At 37.7% G+C, this 23,155-nt stretch overlaps 1 protein-coding gene across 1 annotated transcript in view; it reads right to left on the bottom strand.

The window, feature by feature from the left end:
• Nucleotides 1-4,013: 4,013 nt before the first annotated feature.
• Nucleotides 4,014-23,155, bottom strand: part of CSMD1 (CUB and Sushi multiple domains 1) — a 2,040,038-nt gene continuing 2,020,896 nt past the window's right edge. Inside the window, exons 66-71 of the mRNA XM_032158987.2 lie at nucleotides 23,105-23,149; nucleotides 19,878-20,039; nucleotides 18,998-19,110; nucleotides 18,075-18,162; nucleotides 11,240-11,372; nucleotides 4,014-8,319 (exon numbers count right to left, since the gene is read on the bottom strand). Of these exons, the coding sequence (XP_032014878.1) occupies nucleotides 8,160-8,319; nucleotides 11,240-11,372; nucleotides 18,075-18,162; nucleotides 18,998-19,110; nucleotides 19,878-20,039; nucleotides 23,105-23,149 (701 nt within the window). The 3' untranslated portion in view covers nucleotides 4,014-8,159. The remainder of the gene's footprint in view (nucleotides 8,320-11,239; nucleotides 11,373-18,074; nucleotides 18,163-18,997; nucleotides 19,111-19,877; nucleotides 20,040-23,104; nucleotides 23,150-23,155) is intronic.

Here is a 23,155-nt window from a genome sequence, read left to right as displayed (position 1 = left end):
GAATGGTTCCATGATCATCCGAGGCCTCAGAGATAGGAGGACGTCGAGCAAGGGATTAAAAACTTCAGGCTAGGTACGGTGGCTCATACCTGTAAGCCCAGCGCTTTGAGAAGCCAAGGAGGGTGGATCACTTGAGCCCAAGAATTCCAGACCAACCTGGACAACATGGCAAGACTTTGTCTCTACAAAAAATACAGAAATTAGCCTGGCATGGCGGCAGGACTGCAGTCTCAAGTACTGGGAAATCTGAGGGAAGAGGATGGCTTAAGCCCAGGGTATTGAGGCTGTAGTGAACTACGATGGGTCCACTGCACTCCAGCCTGGGTGACAGAGCAAGATCCTGTCTCAAAAAAAAAAAAAAAAAAAAATGAGAACAAAACAAACAAAAAACCCCAAACGACTTCAATGCTCACTATTTCATAATTTAAAATATAATGTATTTCAAATATAAATTATGGCACAGAGTACAAAAAAATCAACATACGATTAGGGAAGTACAAATCAAAACCACAATGTGATACCACCTTACTCCTGCCAGAATGGACATAATAAAAAAAAAGTAAAAAAAAAAAAAAAATAGTAGATGTTGGCGTGAATTCGGTGAACAGGGAACACTTCTACACTGCTGATGGGAATGTAAACTAGTACAACCACTGTGGAAGACAGTGTGGAGATTCCTTAAAGAACTAAAAGTAGATCGACCATTTGATCTAGAAATCCCGCTACTGGGCATCTACCCAGAGGAAAATAAGTTATTACACGAAAAAGTTACTTACACACACGTTTATAGCAGCACAATTTACAATTGCAAAAATGTGGAACCAACCCAAATGTCCATCAATCAATGAGTGGATAAAGAAACTGTGAATACATATATATATGAATGATGGTATACTACTCAACTATAAAAAGGAATGAATTAATGGCATTTGCAGCGACCTGGATGAGATTGGAGATTCTTATTCTAAGTGGGTTAACTCAGGAGTGAAAAATCAAATATCGTATGTTCTCATTCATAAATGGGAGCTAAGCTATGAGGATACAAATGCATAAGAATGACACATTGGACTTTGGGGGCTCAGGGGGAAGGTGTGGAAAGGGGGTGAGGGATAAAAGGCTACAAATGAAGCGCAATATATACTGCTTGGGTGATGGGTGCACCAAAATCTCACAAATCACCACTAAAGAGTTATTCATGTAACCTGATATCACTTGTCCCCTAATAACCCATGGAAATTAAAAAAATCAACATGTAGGTACTAGTACAACTTGTAAAAGTTAAAACTTTTTTGTACTTTCTTCAGATTGTATTTCAGATAAATAAAGTAGATAGATAACTGATAGATGCATAGATAAACAATAGGAGAAGGATGATAGAAAAATAGACAAATGATAGGTGATGGACAGAAGATAGATGATATGATGATAAATAGATAGATGATAGATACATAAAGAGGAGAAAGACAGAAACTGGGTAATAGAATGTGAAAATAGTTGTGAAATGCTCAAATTATGTTCTGGTGCACATTGCTTTCTCTGTAACCCTATGAGGTAGACAATACTATCCTATCCATCTTAAATGGACTTTCTTAGTTGGACATCTAAGAAATGTCCTAATGGACATCTACGTAACTTTCCCAAGTTTCCATTTCAGACAACTCGGAAGATCTCCACGTAACACCATTCAGATCCATTACTCATTCTCTCACCTTAGGAGTCATTGCTAATCTGAATATGACGTTATTTCATTCTGTGCATTTCTAATTATTGGATTACATATATTTGCATCCCTTTGCAACACACAATGTGATTTTTAATCATTTTGATAAGTGGATCTATACTGTCCACATTCTTTTGCAACTTTGTTTTCCTTAAGTTGCATGTTTTGGGGATTTATATGTATTAATACATGCAGCTCCAATGTACTTGTCCAAAATACAGATAGATTGACCCATGCTTTTGTAGAGAATTGAGATTCACCAACTTTACCAGAAAGCTTGTGCTTATTGACCTACACGTGCCAGGACAGGAAGGTTGGCCAGAACTGAACACCAAAGTCTATCATGACAGCATCGAAACCAGAGCTCCACCCCATGCACAAAGCTTGGAATACACCGCCAACGCAGTCAGGACCTGATACAGACGGGCAGTCCTGTCCTGGGCTGCACCAGAACTCCAGATGCAGGATGGCTTTTTAATGCTCAGAAATCATTGAACACACTAATAGTGGGAACAAATGTCAGGTAATTCCCTTGGCATAAGTCTTATCCTTTCCAGTTAAGTACATTTTTGTATATTTTTTAGACAGGGTCTCCCTCTGTCACTCAGGTTGGAGTGGAGTGGCGGGATCTCAGCTCACTGCGGCCTTGACCTCCCTGCTCAAGTGATCCTCCCACTTCAGCCTCCTAAGATTTTGGGAAAACATATGCATTTCACCACGACGGCACATGCCATCATGATAGCCTAATTTTTTTTCCTTTTTTTTTTTTTGCAGAAACAAGGTCTCCCTGTGTTTCCCAGGCTGGTCGTGAACTCCTGGGCTCAAGCAATCCTCCCGCCTCAGCCTCCCAAAGTGCTAGGAATACAGGTATGAGCCAGCACGCCCAGCCCCAATTAAATGCTTCATTTATACATAATCCTATGGACTACGGAGTCCACACAGCCTGAAAAAAATGGCACAGTGAGTCGTCTTGCACTTTCCCTTTAGAAATTTTCTGATAAACTAAAAGTTGCTGTGATATCCACAAAAGAATAACACCTTAAAACAAGCAAACCAACAGGCCTTCTAAGCAGTGTTGCAAAACAATTCTTGCTACCCTTTAGCCCAAGATATTTTAGTCATGAAAAGCAGTGAATAGTGGGTGTCTGTCATCCTCTAAAGAACATGAAGCTTGTTGAAAGCCACTGGCTTCCAAGCCTTCTGGTTGGGGACATGCACCTGGACTCATTCAACCCTCTAAAGGGTTTTGATTAAATGCAGCAAAGGAGGCTGTTAGTAACTCTCTCAGCCATCTGAGCAGTTGTGACTGTCATTTAGGCCTAGTAATTTGTCATTATATCATTCAGAGACAGCAAAGCTAGGATGGTATTTCACGCTGGCAGGGCAGTGGATTTGAAGCATGCAGCCCCAGTTGTTGGCCATACAGAAGCTTTGTGAGTCGGGATGAATCTCTGAGGTTCTTTCTCAATCTACGTGTTAAGTATGGCTGTCTAGTTCCTTAACTGCAAGCAACAGTAACTAAGCCTGGATAACTTGAAGAAAAAAAAAAGAATTTTATAGAAAGATATGGGGTTGCTCCCAGAATTAAGAGAAAAGGCCGGTGACCTGGTCGTGGGAATGCAAGTGGCCCTGTGGAATGAAAGACTGACGTCCTGGCAGGGGGTGGGTTGAGGGTCTGTGGGTAAATTCAGCCAAATGTACCTGACCCTGCAGGTCAGGCCCCGATTCCTGGGAGAGGAGTCAGCCCCAGCTCAACCACAGGAGGGTGCTTCCCCCACGCCCATTCCGGGACAATCGAGGAATTGTGACCAATGCTCATTAAAGCTGATTGTCATCAGGAGCAGTGACTCCCAGGGGGCCTCCAGGTGCCATTCCCACAGGAGAAGAGGCAAACTGGGTTTCAATAGCCACAGATGTCCATGCTGTGGATGGTAACACCCTCGCTTATTCTGCATCCTTTAGTACATCAAATAATTATAGCACTCGCATAATTTTAGGAAAGCACTACAACCAAGGCACAGAGCAAGACAGATTTTATTTGTTCTTTTAAAGAACCATAGCGTGGAACGCAATGTGGGATCACTACTTTCTTGCTGCTCCAGAAAGCTACAACTCAATATGTTAATAACTCACGAGGGTGTTTTATGCATGAGCATTCTGTGGAATGTGGAAATTAGTAATTATTTCCCTTTGAATTCTTAGCTTTGGTAATTATTTACTCAATGAAGCAAAAGAAGATTCACAGGTAGAATGACAGAAAAATTCAGAAAAAAAATTGGATAAGAAAGGAAATATTGGATGTATTTCATAATGTGATGGTTTCTTGAAAAATAAGAAAGTTGAAGCAAGAGAAACCTGACCTGTAATATCAGCTCTGCCTATCTGTGCGTCGTTTGGTAAATCAACTAACTTACTTAACTTTCTGCTTCTTCATCGAAATTATGAAAGTGGTAAAACCCACTTGGTTGGATCGTGGGGTTTTGCAACGTCTGCTAGTCACAGAGTGCAGTGTCTCGCACTCGGTATTTCCTTAATAAATGGCACCTAAATGCAGTTGCTGGCCAGCAAGACTCAGATTGCAAGTTGGACATCAAAACTTGGTCACTGTGAAGCCCCCGTAGGGCTATTTTAAAAATATTATTGGTCATTTTTCATTCTGTAATAACTTGACTCTCAGAGAAATTACTGTATCATTCCATTGAACTGCAAGACATTCAGCGTGACGGGCCACCAAGGACTTGTAAAACTTTGTGTTTTCTCTCAGCCCAGAAATGAAAGGGGGACGGCTGGTTCTGAATTTTAAAAGCTGTATGATTTTTTGGAGCCTTCTTTAAGTGTGATATTTGGAATACTCTGTTAAGTAGCTCTATAATTCTCTTTCATGTCATTTTTTTTAGTGTGGTGAACGTTTACAAACAAAGCTCCCAAATTGAAAAGAAATCATAAAAAACATAGGTTCTGGTTTGAAGGAAACCAAGTGTTCTTACCATTTTTAATGCAAACCATCAAGAAATCTGTCAGCTTCAACGTTAGTATTCTGTGTCTCGTGGTTCCTGCTAAATGTGCTATTGATTAATCATGACGATGATGTGAATGTCGTGGGAAAAATACGGAGCTTCATTTTGAATACCATAAAGGCTCATTATGAAGACTCTCATTCTTTCCCTCTCCTGCAAGGGACTCAGGTGCGCATATTAAAGTGAAAATAAATTCACACACAAAAATAGAAATCTAAAATTAAATATTTAATTAGAACTCTGATTTGCTTTAAAGATTGGTGGCATTGCACAGGCTATATTACACCCTCTTTATAATTTTTTTGACAAAAAAAGATACTGTTCATTTTAACAGGTCACTTTAATATTAATACATGTGTAATAGGATTGGAACTGAAAATCAGCTAGAGATGGTACATTTTACATTATTGGGAAAATTACAGTTCTGTATTGTAAAAACATTTATTTTTTAACAATGTACCTACATTAATCAAAAAATTACAGCATATTTAATAATTTTACAAATTCTTCATAAAAAATATATCTCTGTACAAAAAGGTCTTTCGCACCTACGTCGTGACAGCAGCGTGTGGTGGGACGGGAGGGAGGGTCGGCGATGACAATGGGTTTTCCTGATCATAATGCCAGCGTTCTTTTTTTACCCCCTTTTTATAATAGCTTTTTGTTGTTGTTTACAAAATATTTTACAGAAGAAAAAAATTATTGCAGCTAGCCTGAAAAAAGGCAAGATGTGTGTGTAAAACAAGCAGCAGTTTTAAACAGCTCTGAAGCACGTGTCCTGTGTTAGCGTGTGGTCGTGTCCCTCACGCGTGTTCCCGTCGCCTTCAGGGAAGAGTCTTCTAGACCTAACTCAGCAAGCACAGCTCCTGACTGCCCTAAAATGAGATCCTCCAACACCTTGCGGAGCCTCCGTTCAACACTGCACACACCCCTAGGAAGAAACTAGCCAGAACTCTCACAAGAGAATTTCACTGATTTTTTTTTTTCATTTAAATAACATGCTTCAAACTGGCAACCCTAGGACAGTTTGACTTTGCACACAAAGGAAAATCATATCTAATCTGATATGTGGTTTCTTGTATGTATGTATGTCCTGTCATTTCAGGATTTCATAGCATCGTTGACCAGGAAGCAGGTCAGGGATGTGGGAACAGAGACATTAATTCAGACTCTGAAGTCAGCATTTTGCACCTAGTTTGAATGACTCAAACTTAGATATGTACAATATATATATATATATATAGTATGTATATATATACACTAATATGTATAGTAACCCTGTTCTCCCTTGCACACGAGCCTCCTCACACTTTCAATCTTCTGTTTCCTTCAATGTGTGTGTTAGGAGCACGACTCCCGCTGACCTCGTCCCGTCTACTGTGAAAGAGCAACGTAAGGATTCCCATTGGCAAAGCAAATCTCCAAGGATATGGGCAGGTTGGCCAGGGAAAACTGTGCAGAGAATTCAGCGTAATGATACAGAATCCAACAGGGTGGGGTTCACAAGACAAAGGAGTCCCTAGGAGAGGCCAGTGAGTCCCCAAACAGCAGAGACCCTTTCCACCGAGGAACACAACACTGGGAGCCGAGCTCTACAGAAATGTCCAAACCAAAACGCATGACTCTCCAAAGAATGCCCCATTTTCCCGACCGCTTTTCCTTTTTCACATTGGAAGTCCTACATGGAAACTTTCAGGGGACCAACAGATAAATCAGTCTTAAAGCTAGGTGTGAATGTGTCCACTCCGACAACGTGAAGGCCAATTTGAACATTCTGACATTTCCATTACCAATGCCAATCGAAAATGTGAAACAGAGAAAATTTGCCACAATTGGATAGGTACGGAAATATCAAATAATAAAATAAGTATTATCGTTTGAAAAATATTTTTATCAAACAAGTATAAGTAAAAATAAACATGATTTTCACTTTGAATTTGTTACATAAACATCCTCACGGTCACATCTTCTACTTCATGTTTTGATTTTTATTCACCCTGGGGATCTTATTGATTTTATTTGTACCATAACTTATCATCTACCTATAATGGAATTTAAACTTGAAAAGTCACTGAAATTACCTTTCCATCTGGAATTATAAAGCATGAAACAAATAACAAATGAATGTATAAAATATATCATCGTGAGAGGAGAGTGTGTGTACTTTTTCTTTCCCTCTAAAAGAACACTTAGTATTTTGATCCTGAACAATTTTCACTGAGTTCAAGGTGCTACTGTGGCATATTGTCTTTCAATGCAATGTCAAAGATCAATGGCACAGTAAAAGAAAAAAAAAAAAACACTGCAAAAGGGAAGGCTGCATTGTGAGCTAAAACCCACAAGTTCATCGACTATCTAAAATAAATTACTATTCACAGTTTTACATGGCAAACAGAAATTTCTGCAAACCCCCTGCTATTCAGTAGTATCAGAGAGACGGTAATTGGATGAGGACGGTACTAACGGAGGAAAACCTGGGAAATAAGGAGGCTTCTGTTTTATTCTCATTGGACCTCTTCAATGAATTCAACACATAAATGGAGCTAATTGAAGCAATAATAAAATGCATCTCTTCAATACTGTATTTCGTTTTAAAATCTGTGCCATATCTAGGAGTACTTTTCCCTAACACTCCAACTAAGCTGATGGTGGAATGTTTAGCTTGATAATATGAAAGAATGCTTATATACAATGGATAGTGTGTATAAACCCTGTGCAAATAATTTATTTTTTATCAGAATCTTAGTCATTCATAACACACTAGTGCCAAAAAAATTGTGCATTAAACATTCTGCGACAGAATAGCTGACTGGGAAATTTGCAAACATCCCTAGAGATGAACACACAGGGGAGTTGTGAGGTCCTCAAAGCTTGTCAGGTCTCGGAAGGACAGAGTGAAGCATTTGTAGGTGTGCGCCTCTATCAGAAAGGTGTCTTCTTCCAGAAAGCTTTTTATTTTTTTCAGAGTATTCGTGTCCATGGGGGTTTAAAAAGGAAAAACAACACGAGAGAACACATATTGTGGTGCTACCATTTTGTCACCGCACCCGAAGGACATATCCACGAGCCCAGAAGATTGCATTGAAAGGCATCCCAGCAACACAGAAATATGAAAGTCTGAGGCATTGAGTACGACGTGTCGGCGCGACGCGGCAGTCTTCCTGGAGTGTGCCTTGATTTCAAACAGATGCAGCCAGGCATGTAGAACCCACTTTCGGAATGAAAACGCACGTGTAGTTGGATCCGCAGAAGACTCTGGCGCATTTGAGTAGAGATCCCCGCTGCACGTATGCCAGTACACAAGGTTGAAGATCGCTGCAGTAAAGCCAGAGTGGAAGGGAGAGCGGTATATGGCACCAAAGGAATCACTGCTTGTCCATCAGAGGTATGGCTATGAATCAGTCCTGTTGGGGCACTGAGGGCTATACCACTGTACAGACTGTGTTCAGAGTTGTGTCAAACCTCACAGCCTTGGCTTCTGTGGGTTTTAAGTTTGTATCATACATGGGGTTTTCAAACGATGCTTGTCCATTGCTGTTTTCATGCCCAGCATAGCCATTGTATTGAACTTTTGGTCTCGTTCTAAGGAAAACAGAAAACAAATCATTAGAATCCTGGTTTCATTTGGAGATTTAGCAGCTGGGACTGTGTGCATGAGACAACATCTACAGAGCAGGGAGTAGTACAGCCAGGACGTTGGCAAAGAAGGAAGGCATCCACACCTGCACACCTGTCAGTTCATTTGCTTAAATTGGTGATTGGGAGTATAAAATGGGTTTTAAAAAGTGAATTGATTTCAAAAATTAAATAAAATTTTTTTTGAGACAGGGTCTCACTCTGTTGCCCAGGCTGGAGGGCAGTGGCACGACCACCACTCACTTCAGCCTTGACCTCTTGGGCTCAGGTGATCCTCCTACCTCAGCCTCCTGGGTAACTGGGATCAAAGATTTATTTATGCTTCCTACAAATGCCCCAGAGAAATTGGGAAGGTCCCAAAGGCTGAATCTGATTGGTTTTGTTTTGGATGTCTATTTATCACTGATAAGTTACACGGCCTTGGTTAAGTCATGAAACTTTCTACTACTCTGTGAAATAAGGTTGAGGGCATATGCCTAGCCTTTAGGGTGGTATGATGAAACTAAATTTCAAGTTTAAGCTTTTAGTTCACTGTCGTTACTAATATTCACAAAAAGTTATTTTTTATTTTGTCTTTGTTGAGTTAAAAATGAATCTGTTTATAAAAAAGGAACTGTAGTCATTATTAAACTATTATCACATTTTCTGGTTAAAAGAAAACCCCTACCTACAATCTATGATTAGAGAATTAGAGGATTTTCAGACTGAACAGACAGAATCACGTCTGGTCTGCTCCGGCTCCTTTTATTCTTTCCTTATTCCAGAAGAAATCAGGTAAGAAAAATGTGCCACGTGGCAAAAACAGAAATTTAATGTACATAAGCTTGCTCGCAAAAACGTCATTTGACACTGGGTGTCAAGAAACTTCTGCCGAGCCATTTACTAGATTTCCTTACGTTACACATGCTCATTAAGAAAGAGAAGTAAATAGCACGTGGCCCTGAGAAAACGGCAGAACAGCAGCTTGTAACTGCCCTTGGAGGGGGAGAGGTCCATGACATTGAGCTTGGAAAATGCGCCAGCAGCAATTGATAGCAAACAAATCCAGCCCCTCGTTAATGAAGTGAAGACCTGGCTAAAATGTTGACCCAACCGTCCAGATCACAAGTTGCCACAGTCCCTTCACGTCTGGGGAAGTGCAATCCCAGAGTGGAACTGGCTGCAGCTGGATTCTGACGTGCAGGCGGCCAGCTGCACCCGGCAGAGGGCTGTCAGGACCTTGCGCTCTGAGGAAGCAACTCCCCACAGGCAAGCAACAGACTCAGAAATGAGCAGAAACAGGGTTTCTCTGGAGGAATACAGAGCCAACGCGTTAAGACATATTCATCTCTGTAGAGCCTGAGAAGCCAGTGTAGAGAGTGCTACAGGCTTGGTGCTTTCCTGACCAGGTGGTGAGAACTTGAAGAAAATGGATTGATGTGCAGCCGGCAGATGAGCCCTGGGCTTCATTGCTTCTGCAAAAATTCCACCATCCCTCGCTCCTATGGCACAGAAGTAGAGAACTAAAACAGCCAACAGATTGAGAAGTCACGGTGGCCTCATAGCCGTCCTCTTGAGAGCTGTGAGAGGGAAGAGCTTCCTTCATATTCAATATGCAGGGCAGCCTCTTGGTCTTGGTGCAGTGTTAGGAAGGGAGGGAGTCCAGTTGTGATGACGACAGATTCCCCACTGACCCAGAGGAGGCATCAAGTTTACATAAAAAGAAGTGCTGTCTCCCTGATATCTGGCTCTGTAATCTGAGATCTCTTTCCAAGGCACACCCTTCACAGAGACACCCAACTACTCAACACTGACAGGGAAGTTTCTAAGGTTTAACGACTAAAACTGGTGTGTTTGTTGAATATACCCCCCAATGCTACATTGTCTTAAAGTTAAGATATAATCCGAAGTTATATTGATGTATAAATATGCATATATAATTATGTGGGGTTATCTTTTTAAAGGACAAGACAATCCCAGACTTATATGAAAGTTTGCATCTTTGCAGGCAAGTTGAGGGAAAACAGCTTTAATGGACTAGACCCTTTCCTTGGGGTTAATGTGGATGCCAGTCAAAAGTGAAAATAAATTTGTAGGAATTATAAGTTCCTACATATGTGTCTCTATAAGGATATTATACGACCCAGAGGAACCTGTGAAAGAGGATACATTTGTGTGCATACCCCTTTAAGAAGAGAAGCTCTCTAATTACGGCATCCTACTGGATAAGGTAGTGGCATATCTTTCTACATTTCCTAAATTTTAAACTAGTCCTGAGCAGAAATTCAAGGATAAGGCTCATCAGGCTTGTGTTAGGTATTTTTTCTTCCGAAAAATTAACACAGATGTGCCAATCTTTAATTTTGCAAATATCATCTGAAATGTTGTTCACTGAGTCATATTCTTAAAGAAGGAACATTACCAGCCATAGGGAACTGAAGACATAGGCACAAGCAGCTAATACACCTTTGAAGCAACATTCTCTCTATTGTGTATTTCAAAAGTGAATATAAAAAAGCACATATTTAAAGAGGCTATTTCATGAGTTATTAAAAAATAACATCATGACAGTTTTTGTTTTATTTTAACCAGAATTAAGTGAAATATCCATATTATGTACTGAACAGCTGATGGATGCTGGACTTAATAACAGAGTGATGGGTTGATCTGTGCAGCAAACCACCCTGGCTTACATTTACCTAAGTAACAAACCTGCACATCCTGCACATGTACCCCGGAACTCGAAATAAAAGTTGATTTTTTTTAAAAAAAGAGCATTGCATAGTAATATAAAATACATGTGCAAGTGAGCACGAGAGCATGCCCATTACTTAAACCCACAGTTTACACCCACAACATTCTCAAACAGATGGTGTTTCTGCAGTACCTGTGTTTGTAGAGGTAAAATGCAAACCCTGATAAAATTAGAGCAAAGAAAGGAACCAGAATAGCAGCCGCCACAGAGCCACTGCTGGTGCCATGGTAATGATTCGAAGAGTCTTGATCTGGGTTTAAAGGATCTGGAAGATAAAGGAAATATTTAATTTGTTGTTACTGTACTCTGCCCAAAGAAATACATATGATAAATTTTATAAATGCATATGAACTCTAAAAGAAGCAGACGGAGTTGCCATTTCACAGGAAACCAACTGATATTCTCTTCTAAAGATTTTTAATATCCACTTAATAACAAAGACAAAAAACTGACTATTTCCTACTAACAACGGAGAATACTATGAAAGAGTCTCAACGTTTAAAATGTGGGAAAGGTAAAAGGGTCAGTATACACCCTGACTTTGTTTATGGTCATAGGTATTTTCACAAAACTAACTGAAAACTTGTATACATTTTTTTCTATATTCAGAGGTCAATAATATTTGCTGTTTTTTCAGGTCTTAAGGCCAGACTCGGCAAAATATGTCATTGAAATTACGTAACTATCCCAGTTATCCATAAAAATGGCATTGCATTCTTCATATGTGAATAGGATGGTGTCATCTCTCTTTATTTTGGGTAGATTCTGAAATTCACAACACAGTTTAGAAATACTCAAAAAAAAATTATAGTTAAATGTCACAATGCAAGTTTCCATGAAGACATAAAATAATGCTAAAGTGTAACTTTTAAAATTAATTAATTTTCTTTTTTTTTTTTTTTGAGACAGAGTCTCACCCAGTTGCCCAGGCTGGAGTGCAGTGGAGTGATCTCAGCTCATTGCAACCTCTGCCTCCCAGGTTCTAGTAATTCTCCTGCCTCAGCCTCCCAAGTAGCTGGATGACAGGTGCCAGCCACCACGCCCACCTATTTTTTGTATTTTTAGTAGAGATGGGGTTTCACCATGTTGGCCAGGCTAGTCTCGAACTCCTGACTTCAAATGATCCGCCTGCCTCAGCCTCCAAAAGTGCTGGGATTACAGGCCTAAGCCACCACACCTGGCCTAAAATATACCTTTTATCCATTAGAAAGGAAGGCAAATGTAAACACTTCAAATATCATGAAGGTGATAGAATCATCCATTCTATAATCAATGACTATGGAGTGTCTCATTGCATGGCACTGAGAGGAAAGCATTAAAAATTCAAATTCACAAACCTTTATTAAGCAACTGTTACCAAAGAAGGAAATAAGTTCTTGAAGAGTGTACTAATAAAATATAATTTTGAGATGGATTTGGCCTAATTGCATGGAGTCACTTAATGCAGATGTGCAATGAATCATGATTGGCGTCATCTCAATATAGCAGAATTGTTGAGAAGAAGCTGATCTGGTTTTCATATTTCCAGAATTTATAAAATGTCAAATTCAAACAGATGTTGCTGTGTTTATTGTTTTATAAACCAGAAATGCAAAAAATCAATCAAATATTAAAAATCTTTAAATCACTATTTGTATCAACATTCTTTAATTTTCATATAAAAACTTTCAAATGACATTATTTGCCATTTGCTTTAATAGATGTAGGATTGCGACTGCCTACAATATTAACATCCAACAGGAACATATTTTGGAATAATGTTGGCTTTTTAAAACCACTTATCTTTTTGAGATCTGTCCCATCATCATGCAAAAGGAAGATGCCAGACACTCGCTCTCTTGCAATCTGAGCACCCGGGTTATGGATGTGCAGTGAGTGAAGCCAGTTGGGTGTTCCCACCCCAGGCACTGTATTGGAAGCGAGGGATGCAAAACATTCTGAGATGGTTTAAAATTTGTTCCATGGCTGAAAGGGTTCTAGAGCCCTGGGGACAACATGAAGTGTGTGTGTATGTGTGCATTGAGGATGGTCCCAGCAGCAGCAGTAGTGGCAGCAGTGACGTCCAGTGACCAGGGGTAGTGCCGTCCAACAGAGAGCAGTGGTGCCCTACTCAGATGGCACCAACTTCATGGGTTGGTTGTGAAAATCATATGTTAGTACATCTCAAGTGCTTACAACAATGCCTGGCACAGAGGGAGTGTTCACACGGACTCAGTTACAAAAATTTAAGTTTCCTGAAGCCAGGGCTTTTGTTTTGTTTTGTTTGGTTTGGTTTGGTTTGGTTAGCTTTCCTCTTGACTCCTCAGAACCTGCAATAAAACCTAGAGCACAGTATGTGCTCAACATATATTTGCGAAATTAAAAAAAAAAGTTTTGTCTGTATAGCATTTCAGCACCCAAATATCTTTTAGTTTCCATTACGTTGCCATACATTGATCTTCAAGTTTCTGTAATTCTGGCAGTATCTGTCTCATTCTTATAAATGTGTATTATACTTACATTAACCACAGTTACTTTCTTTTATCTGAAAACAAAGATACATACTTTTATCCATAATAGATAACAAATTTCCAAATAATAAAGTGCTGGAAAATCTACATGTCACAAGACACCTCACATGAAAACAAAGAACAACACATAAGAAGGTGTTTGTGAATTACATAACCAAACTTACTGTGAGATTATTATATGTCTGCAGCTCCTAGTTAATTTCAGTTACTTGCCCTTGTTTTAATAATTTGAAGGTTAATATACACACATTGTGCTAATTAAAATGGCATAAAGGGATATGAAAACAAGTAATATAAAGGAAAATTAAAATAATCATTCCTTGCCCTACAAGGCAGTTCCTCTTTATAGTTGAGGGTTTTAAAATTGTCCTTCCAACAATGCACACGTAAAATGTGTGATTATTTCTCTTTTCTTATTTTTATAATTGGTAATATTATTTGCATTTTGTATATGTGGCTTTTTAACCTTAACAGTATATTTTTGAGGGTCTTCCATTGGTATATATGAATCAGATTTAATTTTTTAAGGTGTATAGTATTCTACTGACTAGATATAACAACATTTCTTTAGCCAGTCTACTGTCCAGGGACATTTAGGGTGTTTCTAGTACTTTTCTAATGCTGCAATGAAATCTTTTGCCTATATCTACACATAACCAGGAGTCTACATTATATAGGACAAATCTTAAGAAGTAGAACTATTGACAAGCAGAATTTGTACCTTTTAGTGTTGCTACACCCTACTTAATTGCTCTCTAAAGAGGCACTGAAATTTCATTCAATCATTATCCCATGAGGGTCTTTACAATAACACATGGACAGCTATGTGCGATCCCTCTGCTACCCTCTTTTCCCTTCTCCTCCCCCTGCCTGTTTTCCCCTTTCCCTCCTCCTCTCTCATCGCCCGCCTTCCACAAGTTATTATTGGTTCCATGGCTGTTGCAACTACAACTGTTGCTGCTGCTACTACGATGAGAAATCAAACACAGTATTTAGGTATTTATAAATTTACATTGCTTTACTGAAGAAGCAGGGTGAGCATCTTTGCACATGTGATAAGCTAGGTCATTCAATTTTCTAAAAAGCATTATTGAGACAAATGCACATCCAGTCACGCAACACTTCATGTTGGGGATACCTTCTGAGAAATGCTTCATGAGGCAATTTCGCGACTGTGTGAGCATCAGAGTGCACTCACACACCTAGATGGTGTTGCCTACTGCACGTCTAGGCTATAGGTACAGCCAGTGGCTCTGACATGAGCAACGCCGTGCACTATGACATTATGGCAGCTACGGTGTCACCAGGTGTTAGGAATTTTTCAGCTTCTTTATAATCTTGTGGGGTCACTGGTGTATACGAGATCTTTTGTTGACCAAAATGTCATTAGGCGATGCATGACTGTCCTATATAATTCATCCACTTAAGCTGAACACACAATCCAAGGCTTTCTCAGTGTATTCATAGGGTGGTGAAATCATCACCATAGTCTCACTTAGAAGATTGGTGTCCCTCCAAAAGAATCTCAGTATCTCTTAGCTTTATTCTTCCTTCTCCTTCATCCCAACCTTCAGCCCTAGGCAACCACTAATCAGCGTCCCATCTCTTTGGATTTGCCTGTTATGGACATTTCCTGTAATGGATTCATAGACTATTTGGCCTTTTTAAATCTGGCTTCCTTCACTTAGCATGATGTTTTCAAGGTCCATCCGTGTTGTAGCATTCATTAATATTTTATTCTTCAGTGCTGACTAATATCCCACTGTATGGCTGTATTACATATTGTTTATTCATTCATCCATTGATACACATTTTGGTTGTATCCACATTTGGGTTATTATAAATAATGCTGCTTTAGGCATTCATGTACAAGTTTTGTGTGACATATTTTTCAGTTCTTTTGGCTACCCGTGTAGGAGTGGAATTGCTGGAGCTTACAGTAACAACTATGTGATGAACTACCAGAGTGTCTTCCAAAGCAGCCGCATCATTTCACATTTCCCCAGCAAAGTATGACAGTTCCAGTTCCTCCGCCTCCTTGCCACCCTCTGCTATTTGACTTTTAGATCACAGCCATCCTTGTGGACGTGAAGTGGTATCCCAGTGTGGTTTGGATTTGCATTTCCCTCATAATGATTATAATCAACGTTTTTTCATGCGCTTATTGCCATTTGCATGTCTTTAGAGACATATCTACTCAAATCTTTTGTCAATTTCTTATTTAGGTTTTTTGCCTCTGTATTATTGAGCCATAAGAGTTCTTTGTATATTCTGGATACAAGTCATTTATCAGGTACATAATTTTATGCATTTTCTCTCATTCTTTGTGTGTATGTTAGGGTTGAGTCATTCAATCTTAACGGGGAAACTAATTTATTGTTGAGTTTCGTATGCAAGTTTTTGCATTAAAGTTGTCATTCAAGTTAATTTTATTTTAGTATCCACTTAATGAAAATCACGTTTTTTGGTTTATCTACTGACTAGAGAAAATTAGGAGGTTGTTTATTTTTATCCATAAAAACAGATGCTTGCCATCATTCTTAAATGAATGGTTGCTGTTGCAGAATTACTTAAACACAAACTTTTCTAATTAGTTGAAGGGGGGACTTACTTATGAGTCAGATTATTTTGTAAAGTAAATTGTTTTTCCTGACAATAAGCTCATCATCACATAAGAATAAAAATTCCTTGTTAAACCAAGCTGTTATTTTGTTAGATTAAAATGAAATGGGGAAATGCAAAGAAAATGTGTAATAGCGAACTGATAGTTCAGGTCAAGTTCATTGGATCAGTGAACTTAGACATCTACACAGCATCTTGTACAGCTCACTGGGGTGTCCTTCAACAAAATTACTAGAGCGTGTGCTACAGAGAGAAAGGAGGACAAATAACTCCAGGATTTGGCTTAGAGCAAGAGAAAAAACATTACCCATCATTAGTGTTGGTCTAATGCATTTATTCTGTTTCATTACCTCAAAATAATATAACCCAGTTTAAAACATAATCTCAGCCATTGCCAACATTATAATGCTCTTCTATTTAATAATACTGCGGGTTGAATGGTGGAAGTAAAGTATTTTACGATTAATTATCCTTTTTTTGCCCTTTTACAGGCCAGTAGACATTTTTTTATATTCAGCACTTTGATAAAAGTCTTACAAAATAAGTTCATCAGTGGTAATCATCACAAAACTGTACACTCACATTCCTCCAAAAGGTGGCTCTGGTATCAAAGCCTATAAGGTAATATTCTTCTTTATAAAAATAATGTGTGAATAGTATTCTACAAGTAGGAGAAATACGGTGCCAAGGTTATTACAAAAATGCATTTCCTTTTATTTGTGGATTGCAACAATTATAACGACTTCTGTGCAAAAAGAGCTGTAGCATGCACAAAGCAATGCTTACGTGGCCTCTCAATCTCATAAGAACCTTGGGAACGTCTATACTGAGCTTTAAGATGAAGAAATAGGCTCAAGAATATTGTGACTCATCCTAGATAGACAAAAATAGGAAGCAGATGAGGTAACATTCAGATCTGATGATTGTTTCCACACATGTTCCTCCTTTAATCACTAAGGCAAAAATCAAATAGTACAGAAAGCTAAAGAAGGAAGGAGGACTTACCTGTCTATGTACAATAAGCTTTTTCTCATTTGTAAATCAAACCTCTTTCCACATCAATATATAGTCCCGATTTCTTTAAATAAATATACTGAATAATAATTGTTTCGTAGGTAGTATAATTTGTTACATAAAAATACTCATTGAAGCAATTCTTTTATGATAGATGGGCAACATGCAGAGGTTATTTCTAACTTCCGCTACTAAAACAATTCTGCTTTAGACATGCCTGAATATGCAGAAAACAATTTACACATTTGCCTGATTAAAAATTCTAGACAGAGAATTGTTGGATGAAAAAAGTACTGACCAATTGTATCTACCCATACATCCATCAAAATTAAACATGGGGCTCTTTTCCTACTATCAACCCCAAACCAATTTTTAAAACTTGGTCATTCCAATAACTAAAAATAATCATCTTTGTTACTATATAAATATATGTATATATATTTCTGAAGATCTTTTTATATGTTTGTTGGCCACTTTTAATTGCTCTTACTTTTTTTTTTTTTCCTTTTAAGAACTCTTAGTTTTCTCTGGGTAATATACTTTGCTTATACTTGATTTTCATCTTTTTCTCCCTTATTTTTAATAGCTCTTGATATAGTGAAGATATTATGTCTGGTATATTTATTGCATTATTTCCAGCTTTGTGTTTGTCTATTTTGCTATTCAAAATAATTTTTTTCATTCAGCTGTAAAATATGTTAGTCTCTCTCATTATTTTTGTTTAGGTTTCTTTTAGAGTCGTCTTTTCCATTTCTTCTTAGAAAAATCATTGGAAAGCCAAACTGATATTTGCTTTAAAAAATATCCTAAGTGCAACTTACCTTGCCTTTCTAGCTTAAATTTTCCAAAGTCTTTTCCATGAATGTCACCTTGAAAAGTAAATCCTCCTCTTTCCAGTCCAGATGATACCTGATATATAGGAAAGAAAGGAAAAGAAATAAAAAGGTATACAAAGGGATGAATAATATCTTATTTTAATATAATATAACTGTTGTATCTCATATTTAGATACTACTGGTTAAGTATTTTATTTTTGCCACTCCTTACTGACACATTTACAGTTAAAGATCAGAAACCAACACAGAAGTGAACTTTGACTAATGTATGCAAATGCTCACAATCTCATTTTGATCTTAAAAATGATAGTCAACTTTACAATATATCTATTTGTTAACTACACTTTCTAAGGGAAGACAAAGGTATGAATTAAGAAATAATCTACACTATGGAAAACTCGCTTTGTGTTCCAGCTATTGGGCAGGTGACATCATGTATGGCTGTCTACCCTTAAGTCAGATACTGAATTAGAACACAGACAAATGGTTAACTTGCAAAGAAGGGTGTTAAGGGGGACGTCTTAAATCTCTCTATTTATCTGGGAATGATTTCTTTTAGAACGAGCAGCATGGTTAGCAAGTGGTCTCGGAAAATTTCTGATGGCACCACTCATGATATAACATAGCAGTAACACCATAGACCCTGGATTTCAGGTCTTGTTCTGTCCTCAACAGTAACCACCCCTTTCAGGATGGCCAATTTATGTCTTACTTCTTAGACCTGGTTTCTTCCATTATAAAATGAAGGAATAAAATGGACACTCTGTCAAGAAGATGGGCAGCTGAGTTTTCAAGGGGCAGACCCAAGACGGCTCTACTCAGAAGCCTCCAATCCGTAGCCCTCACGTCTGCACAGAGAGATGTTTAGAAAGCCTGTGCTTTGTCACAGAACTTACACATGTACTTACATAACCATCTAGTCCCCAGTTGTCATTTTCAAACTTGCTTACAAAAATATCGGCTTGACCTTTAATTTGAAAAGATTTCAGCAGTAAGTGGGCCTCCTCCTTCTTGTAAACACCTGTGAAAAGATCAGCAGGTCAGGCTTACCTTGGAGAAAGTTAGCAATTCAGCCCTTTAATCCACTTGATGTGGAATGTGGTACGGAGATGATAATATCATAGGTAATAGAAAACTCAAACAGAAATTGTATTTTTATTTGTGAATTTTAGCTTAGGAGCTTCTATTTTCCCCTGAAAATCACTTCTTAAATCCTTGTCTATCTTGAATAGGTATAATCCACTCCACTAAGTTCGATATCCTTATTCCACAGAAAGAATAAAAAATAACATATTTGATTTTGCTAATTAAAAAATCTCTAAAAAAGTATACAATAAAAATACATCACAGAATTAATGTAAGAATGAAAAAGATAATACACATACAATGCTTAAAATAGTGTTTGCCATATAAATCAAAGCTATTTTATTTTATTAATTGTGTGATTATTTTAAAAATCTCATGATGAGCAGATGAGTTAAGAAAAAAGGTATTAAAAATAAAGTTTGGAGACATGCAGTATCTGTATATGAATCTCAGATTCTTGACTTAATATGTGCATAATTTTGAGCAAATCAGTTCACTTTTCTGTACTGGTTTTGTAATCTTTAAAATAAGAAAATAATACCATCCTCTCATGGCTAGGGAGAGGCTCCAATGAGTTACAGTGTATGCAAAGCCAACACGACATTAATAAGTACTTAATACTTATTAGATCACCTCTCTGTGAAAAGACATCAGGTCTATTTCCGCTCACACCATGCATTGAGGGAATTCTTCGGGACCTACCTGTCAACTTCAGCTCCACTGGCGAGGCTTCACTGAAGGTGGCATTCACCTTACTGCTTGTTGCATTGAACCAGTCAACAGTTAGAGTGGCGGGTTGTCTTTTCCCTAAATATTCATAATACCCCTTCCACACTGAATTGACGAAAAAGACATCTGAAGGAACTGTGGGAAGGGGGAAACAGATGAATGTCAGCACACACACAAACAATAAATTCAGACATTATTAAACATAGAAGGCATAATACTGCTTAGTGAGAGATCACAAATGAGGGCAGTGATGAAGACAAGGGGAGCCTAGTGCATCGCTAGTCATAGCATGTGCGAAACTCAAAAGAAGCAGGTGCGAAGATTATTATGGTATGCAAGTAGACATTTGTGTTTATGGTTTTTTTTATTATTATTAGAAGCCAAAGCATACCTATTTTAACAGCCCTTCCAAGGTCATGGGGTATGGTGAATTGGTACTTCTGATGCTAGTTTAGTTTTTATTGTGCTTAGTAAAAAATATGTTTACCTGACCCATGAAATCACTACTGATATTTCAGTAATATCCAAGTCTACTCTTTGAAAGACTTGGAAGGCTCAGAAGAACTGATATATATATAAATATATATATAAATATATATATTTGAGTATGTATATATATATATATACACACTACGACAGCAAAGCCCTGTCTTGAAAAAGCTTACGTATTCCAGCACCAAGTGGACTGGATATTCCAGCACCAAGTGGACTTAGGAAGACAAAGCCCTTTCACTTCAGAGTCTTTATTTCGTAAGGAGAGTCCCTCTCTCTCATTCATGCTCTTCTGCTCTTCTTTAATCTCTGTGTAAAATATTCCATGAGTAAGAAGAGATGGGCTCATAATTTCAAATGTTTCTTTTATATATGTCTTTTGAAATTCAGTAATAAAAGGCAGTCTTTTTAAAGCATAGAATTCATCGACAGGAAAACTTACAAAGATTACTTAGATATTTCCTCTTGTTTTCAATACTTAAGAAAAAAAACCTTATTTTTCATGTATCTGTTTAAAAATGTGTATAAAATCCTGCCATTTTCACACATGAACGTGAACTGTAGTGTATACATCCACATGACGATTTCAGCATTTTTCTTTGTTTTCTGCCTTATGATGAATTATTTAATTAGACAAGATTCATGATAAGCATAATTGGTCAAAACACATTGCTTGAGTTGCTAGGCGGAAATGAAGATTCATGTCTCCCTAACCTATTTTTCAGAAAGTCCATTTACAGTTACAAATAATGAGGACAAAAGTATATTGTGCCTATACCCATGCTTTTCTTTTCAGCCCAACTGGCCATTTTCTTGTTTTCCTATGCAGGCTAAACCTATAAAACTTGGCCTAGCAAGAGAAGGGTTAAAGAGGAAGAGAAGATAATCGCTTCCTTTGGCCTTGAATAGACCCCACTTTCTCATAATAATAGTGATAATAAAATAAGTTAACAACTCATATATCCACACAAGTATCTAACACATTTGCTTATAAATCACTGATTTTAGACACATCTACTTAGCCACTGCCAGCACAACAGAGGCCCCAATTTTAATCAGCAACCTCAAAATAACTTTATTTTCCATTACTAAAATTAATAGCCTTTAAAGTACATAAAAAATGTTTTCCCTAATTAGAATTTATATGCTCTTCTGAAGTTACTAATCCACTTGATCAAGCATTCATTTAAGTTAACCTTGTTGAAGTTTCACAGGAATGGGCCAGGCCTGGCTGGGTAGGGTAAGATACAACCAATGTCTTAGAAGTGGCTTCTGTGTATTAAAATAGGACCATGAGTCATGTGGCAGAGGCCATCTTTCTGGGTCTTTATAATTTCACTTGTTGCTGGCAGCCTGCAGTATAACGCAGCAGCCACATAGCTGAGCTGTACTAGAATGTACCACCTTGATGAGGAATCACATTCAGTTAGCACTTCCTTTCCAAGAGTATAAGAAAAGGAATATTGATAACAATGTTTGCACCTACAAAAGGAGTGTATAGATATTTCAATATCCTAAACACAAAATAAGCAAATAAAAAACAAAACACACACACAACAATAATAACAAAAAGAGATTGTGTTTTCTTCCGTTGAAGAACATGTTGCCTGGATAAAGAGCATTGACTTCTGTATGTGATTTTTAGGTAATATTTAAATAAAATAGCCTAGAAAGATTTAAAAAGCATTTTATATTCTTTATTATGCAGATTGGAGAAATTCCTTTCATCATATTGGCACATTTTTCCTTGTCTAAGAATTAAATGTCTAACACGGCATGCTGACAATATTTCTCCTTGTCTAAGAATTAAATGTGTCACACAGCATCCTGACAATATTTCTCCTTGTCTAAGAATTAAATGTGTCACACAGCATCCTGACAATAGCATTACAAATACTCTTTCCATGTTTGATTCTAAAATAGAGCTTATGTCCAAAAAAAAAACAGTGTTAAAACCTGAATAAAGAAAGTACTAGTCAAGCGATCTTATATATTCACAAAGGATTTCTGTTTCTGATAAAACAACAACAACAATAACAACAAAATACCCAACTTCAATTAATATAATTTGGGATACATTTTGTTATTTAAAAATAATTTAAATTTAAAACACAGAACATGCCAGATGATTTTGTGTAGTAAAAACTTTCCTCAGGAAATAGGACTTCATCTTTGCGATTTGCTATATAATGCATTTAGCAAAAGGCACCACATACAACAAAAAACTATAATTAACATTTTAGAAGGCAGAGGATGCCTGAATGAACGGAGATACTTGGAAAAAATCAGGCTCCGTGTTTGAGCTGTTTACATTAACACCTTACGCTGTAAAAATGCCTCACTGATATGAGCTTCCTCATTTGGAGGAAAAATGTCACAACCCTCTTTATAAGGCTCTCCATTATACCACTTGGAACGATCAGTGTTTTCATTTCTCCCTACCAAATGCCGAAGGCAAGTTTGAATGAAACTGTGTGATAACACCAAAGGTTTTCTGTTTAAATGAAGTAATGTTATTTCATTAACAAACCACTGTTGTGAAATACATAGAATTCTATGTAAGCTTAGTGTTTTAAATAATAGAAACATTAACTTTGTGGGGGACTAATGGATTCAGAAATTTAAATGTTGAAAATGGTTTCACTGTGCAGAGTAGAGAACAAATCACTTTATTTGACTGAAATCTAGAACCGGTCTGGTATACAAACCTGGAGTTTTAGTAACTGTGTCATTAACTTCTCTCACTCCTTTACCTACAA

This window comes from Hylobates moloch, unplaced genomic scaffold (genome assembly GCF_009828535.3).
Source record: "Hylobates moloch isolate HMO894 unplaced genomic scaffold, HMol_V3 SCAFFOLD_8, whole genome shotgun sequence".
Taxonomy (NCBI): domain Eukaryota; kingdom Metazoa; phylum Chordata; class Mammalia; order Primates; family Hylobatidae; genus Hylobates; species Hylobates moloch.
The sequence above is the reverse complement of the archived record's forward strand: the minus strand, read 5'-3'. Positions and strand labels throughout refer to the sequence as shown.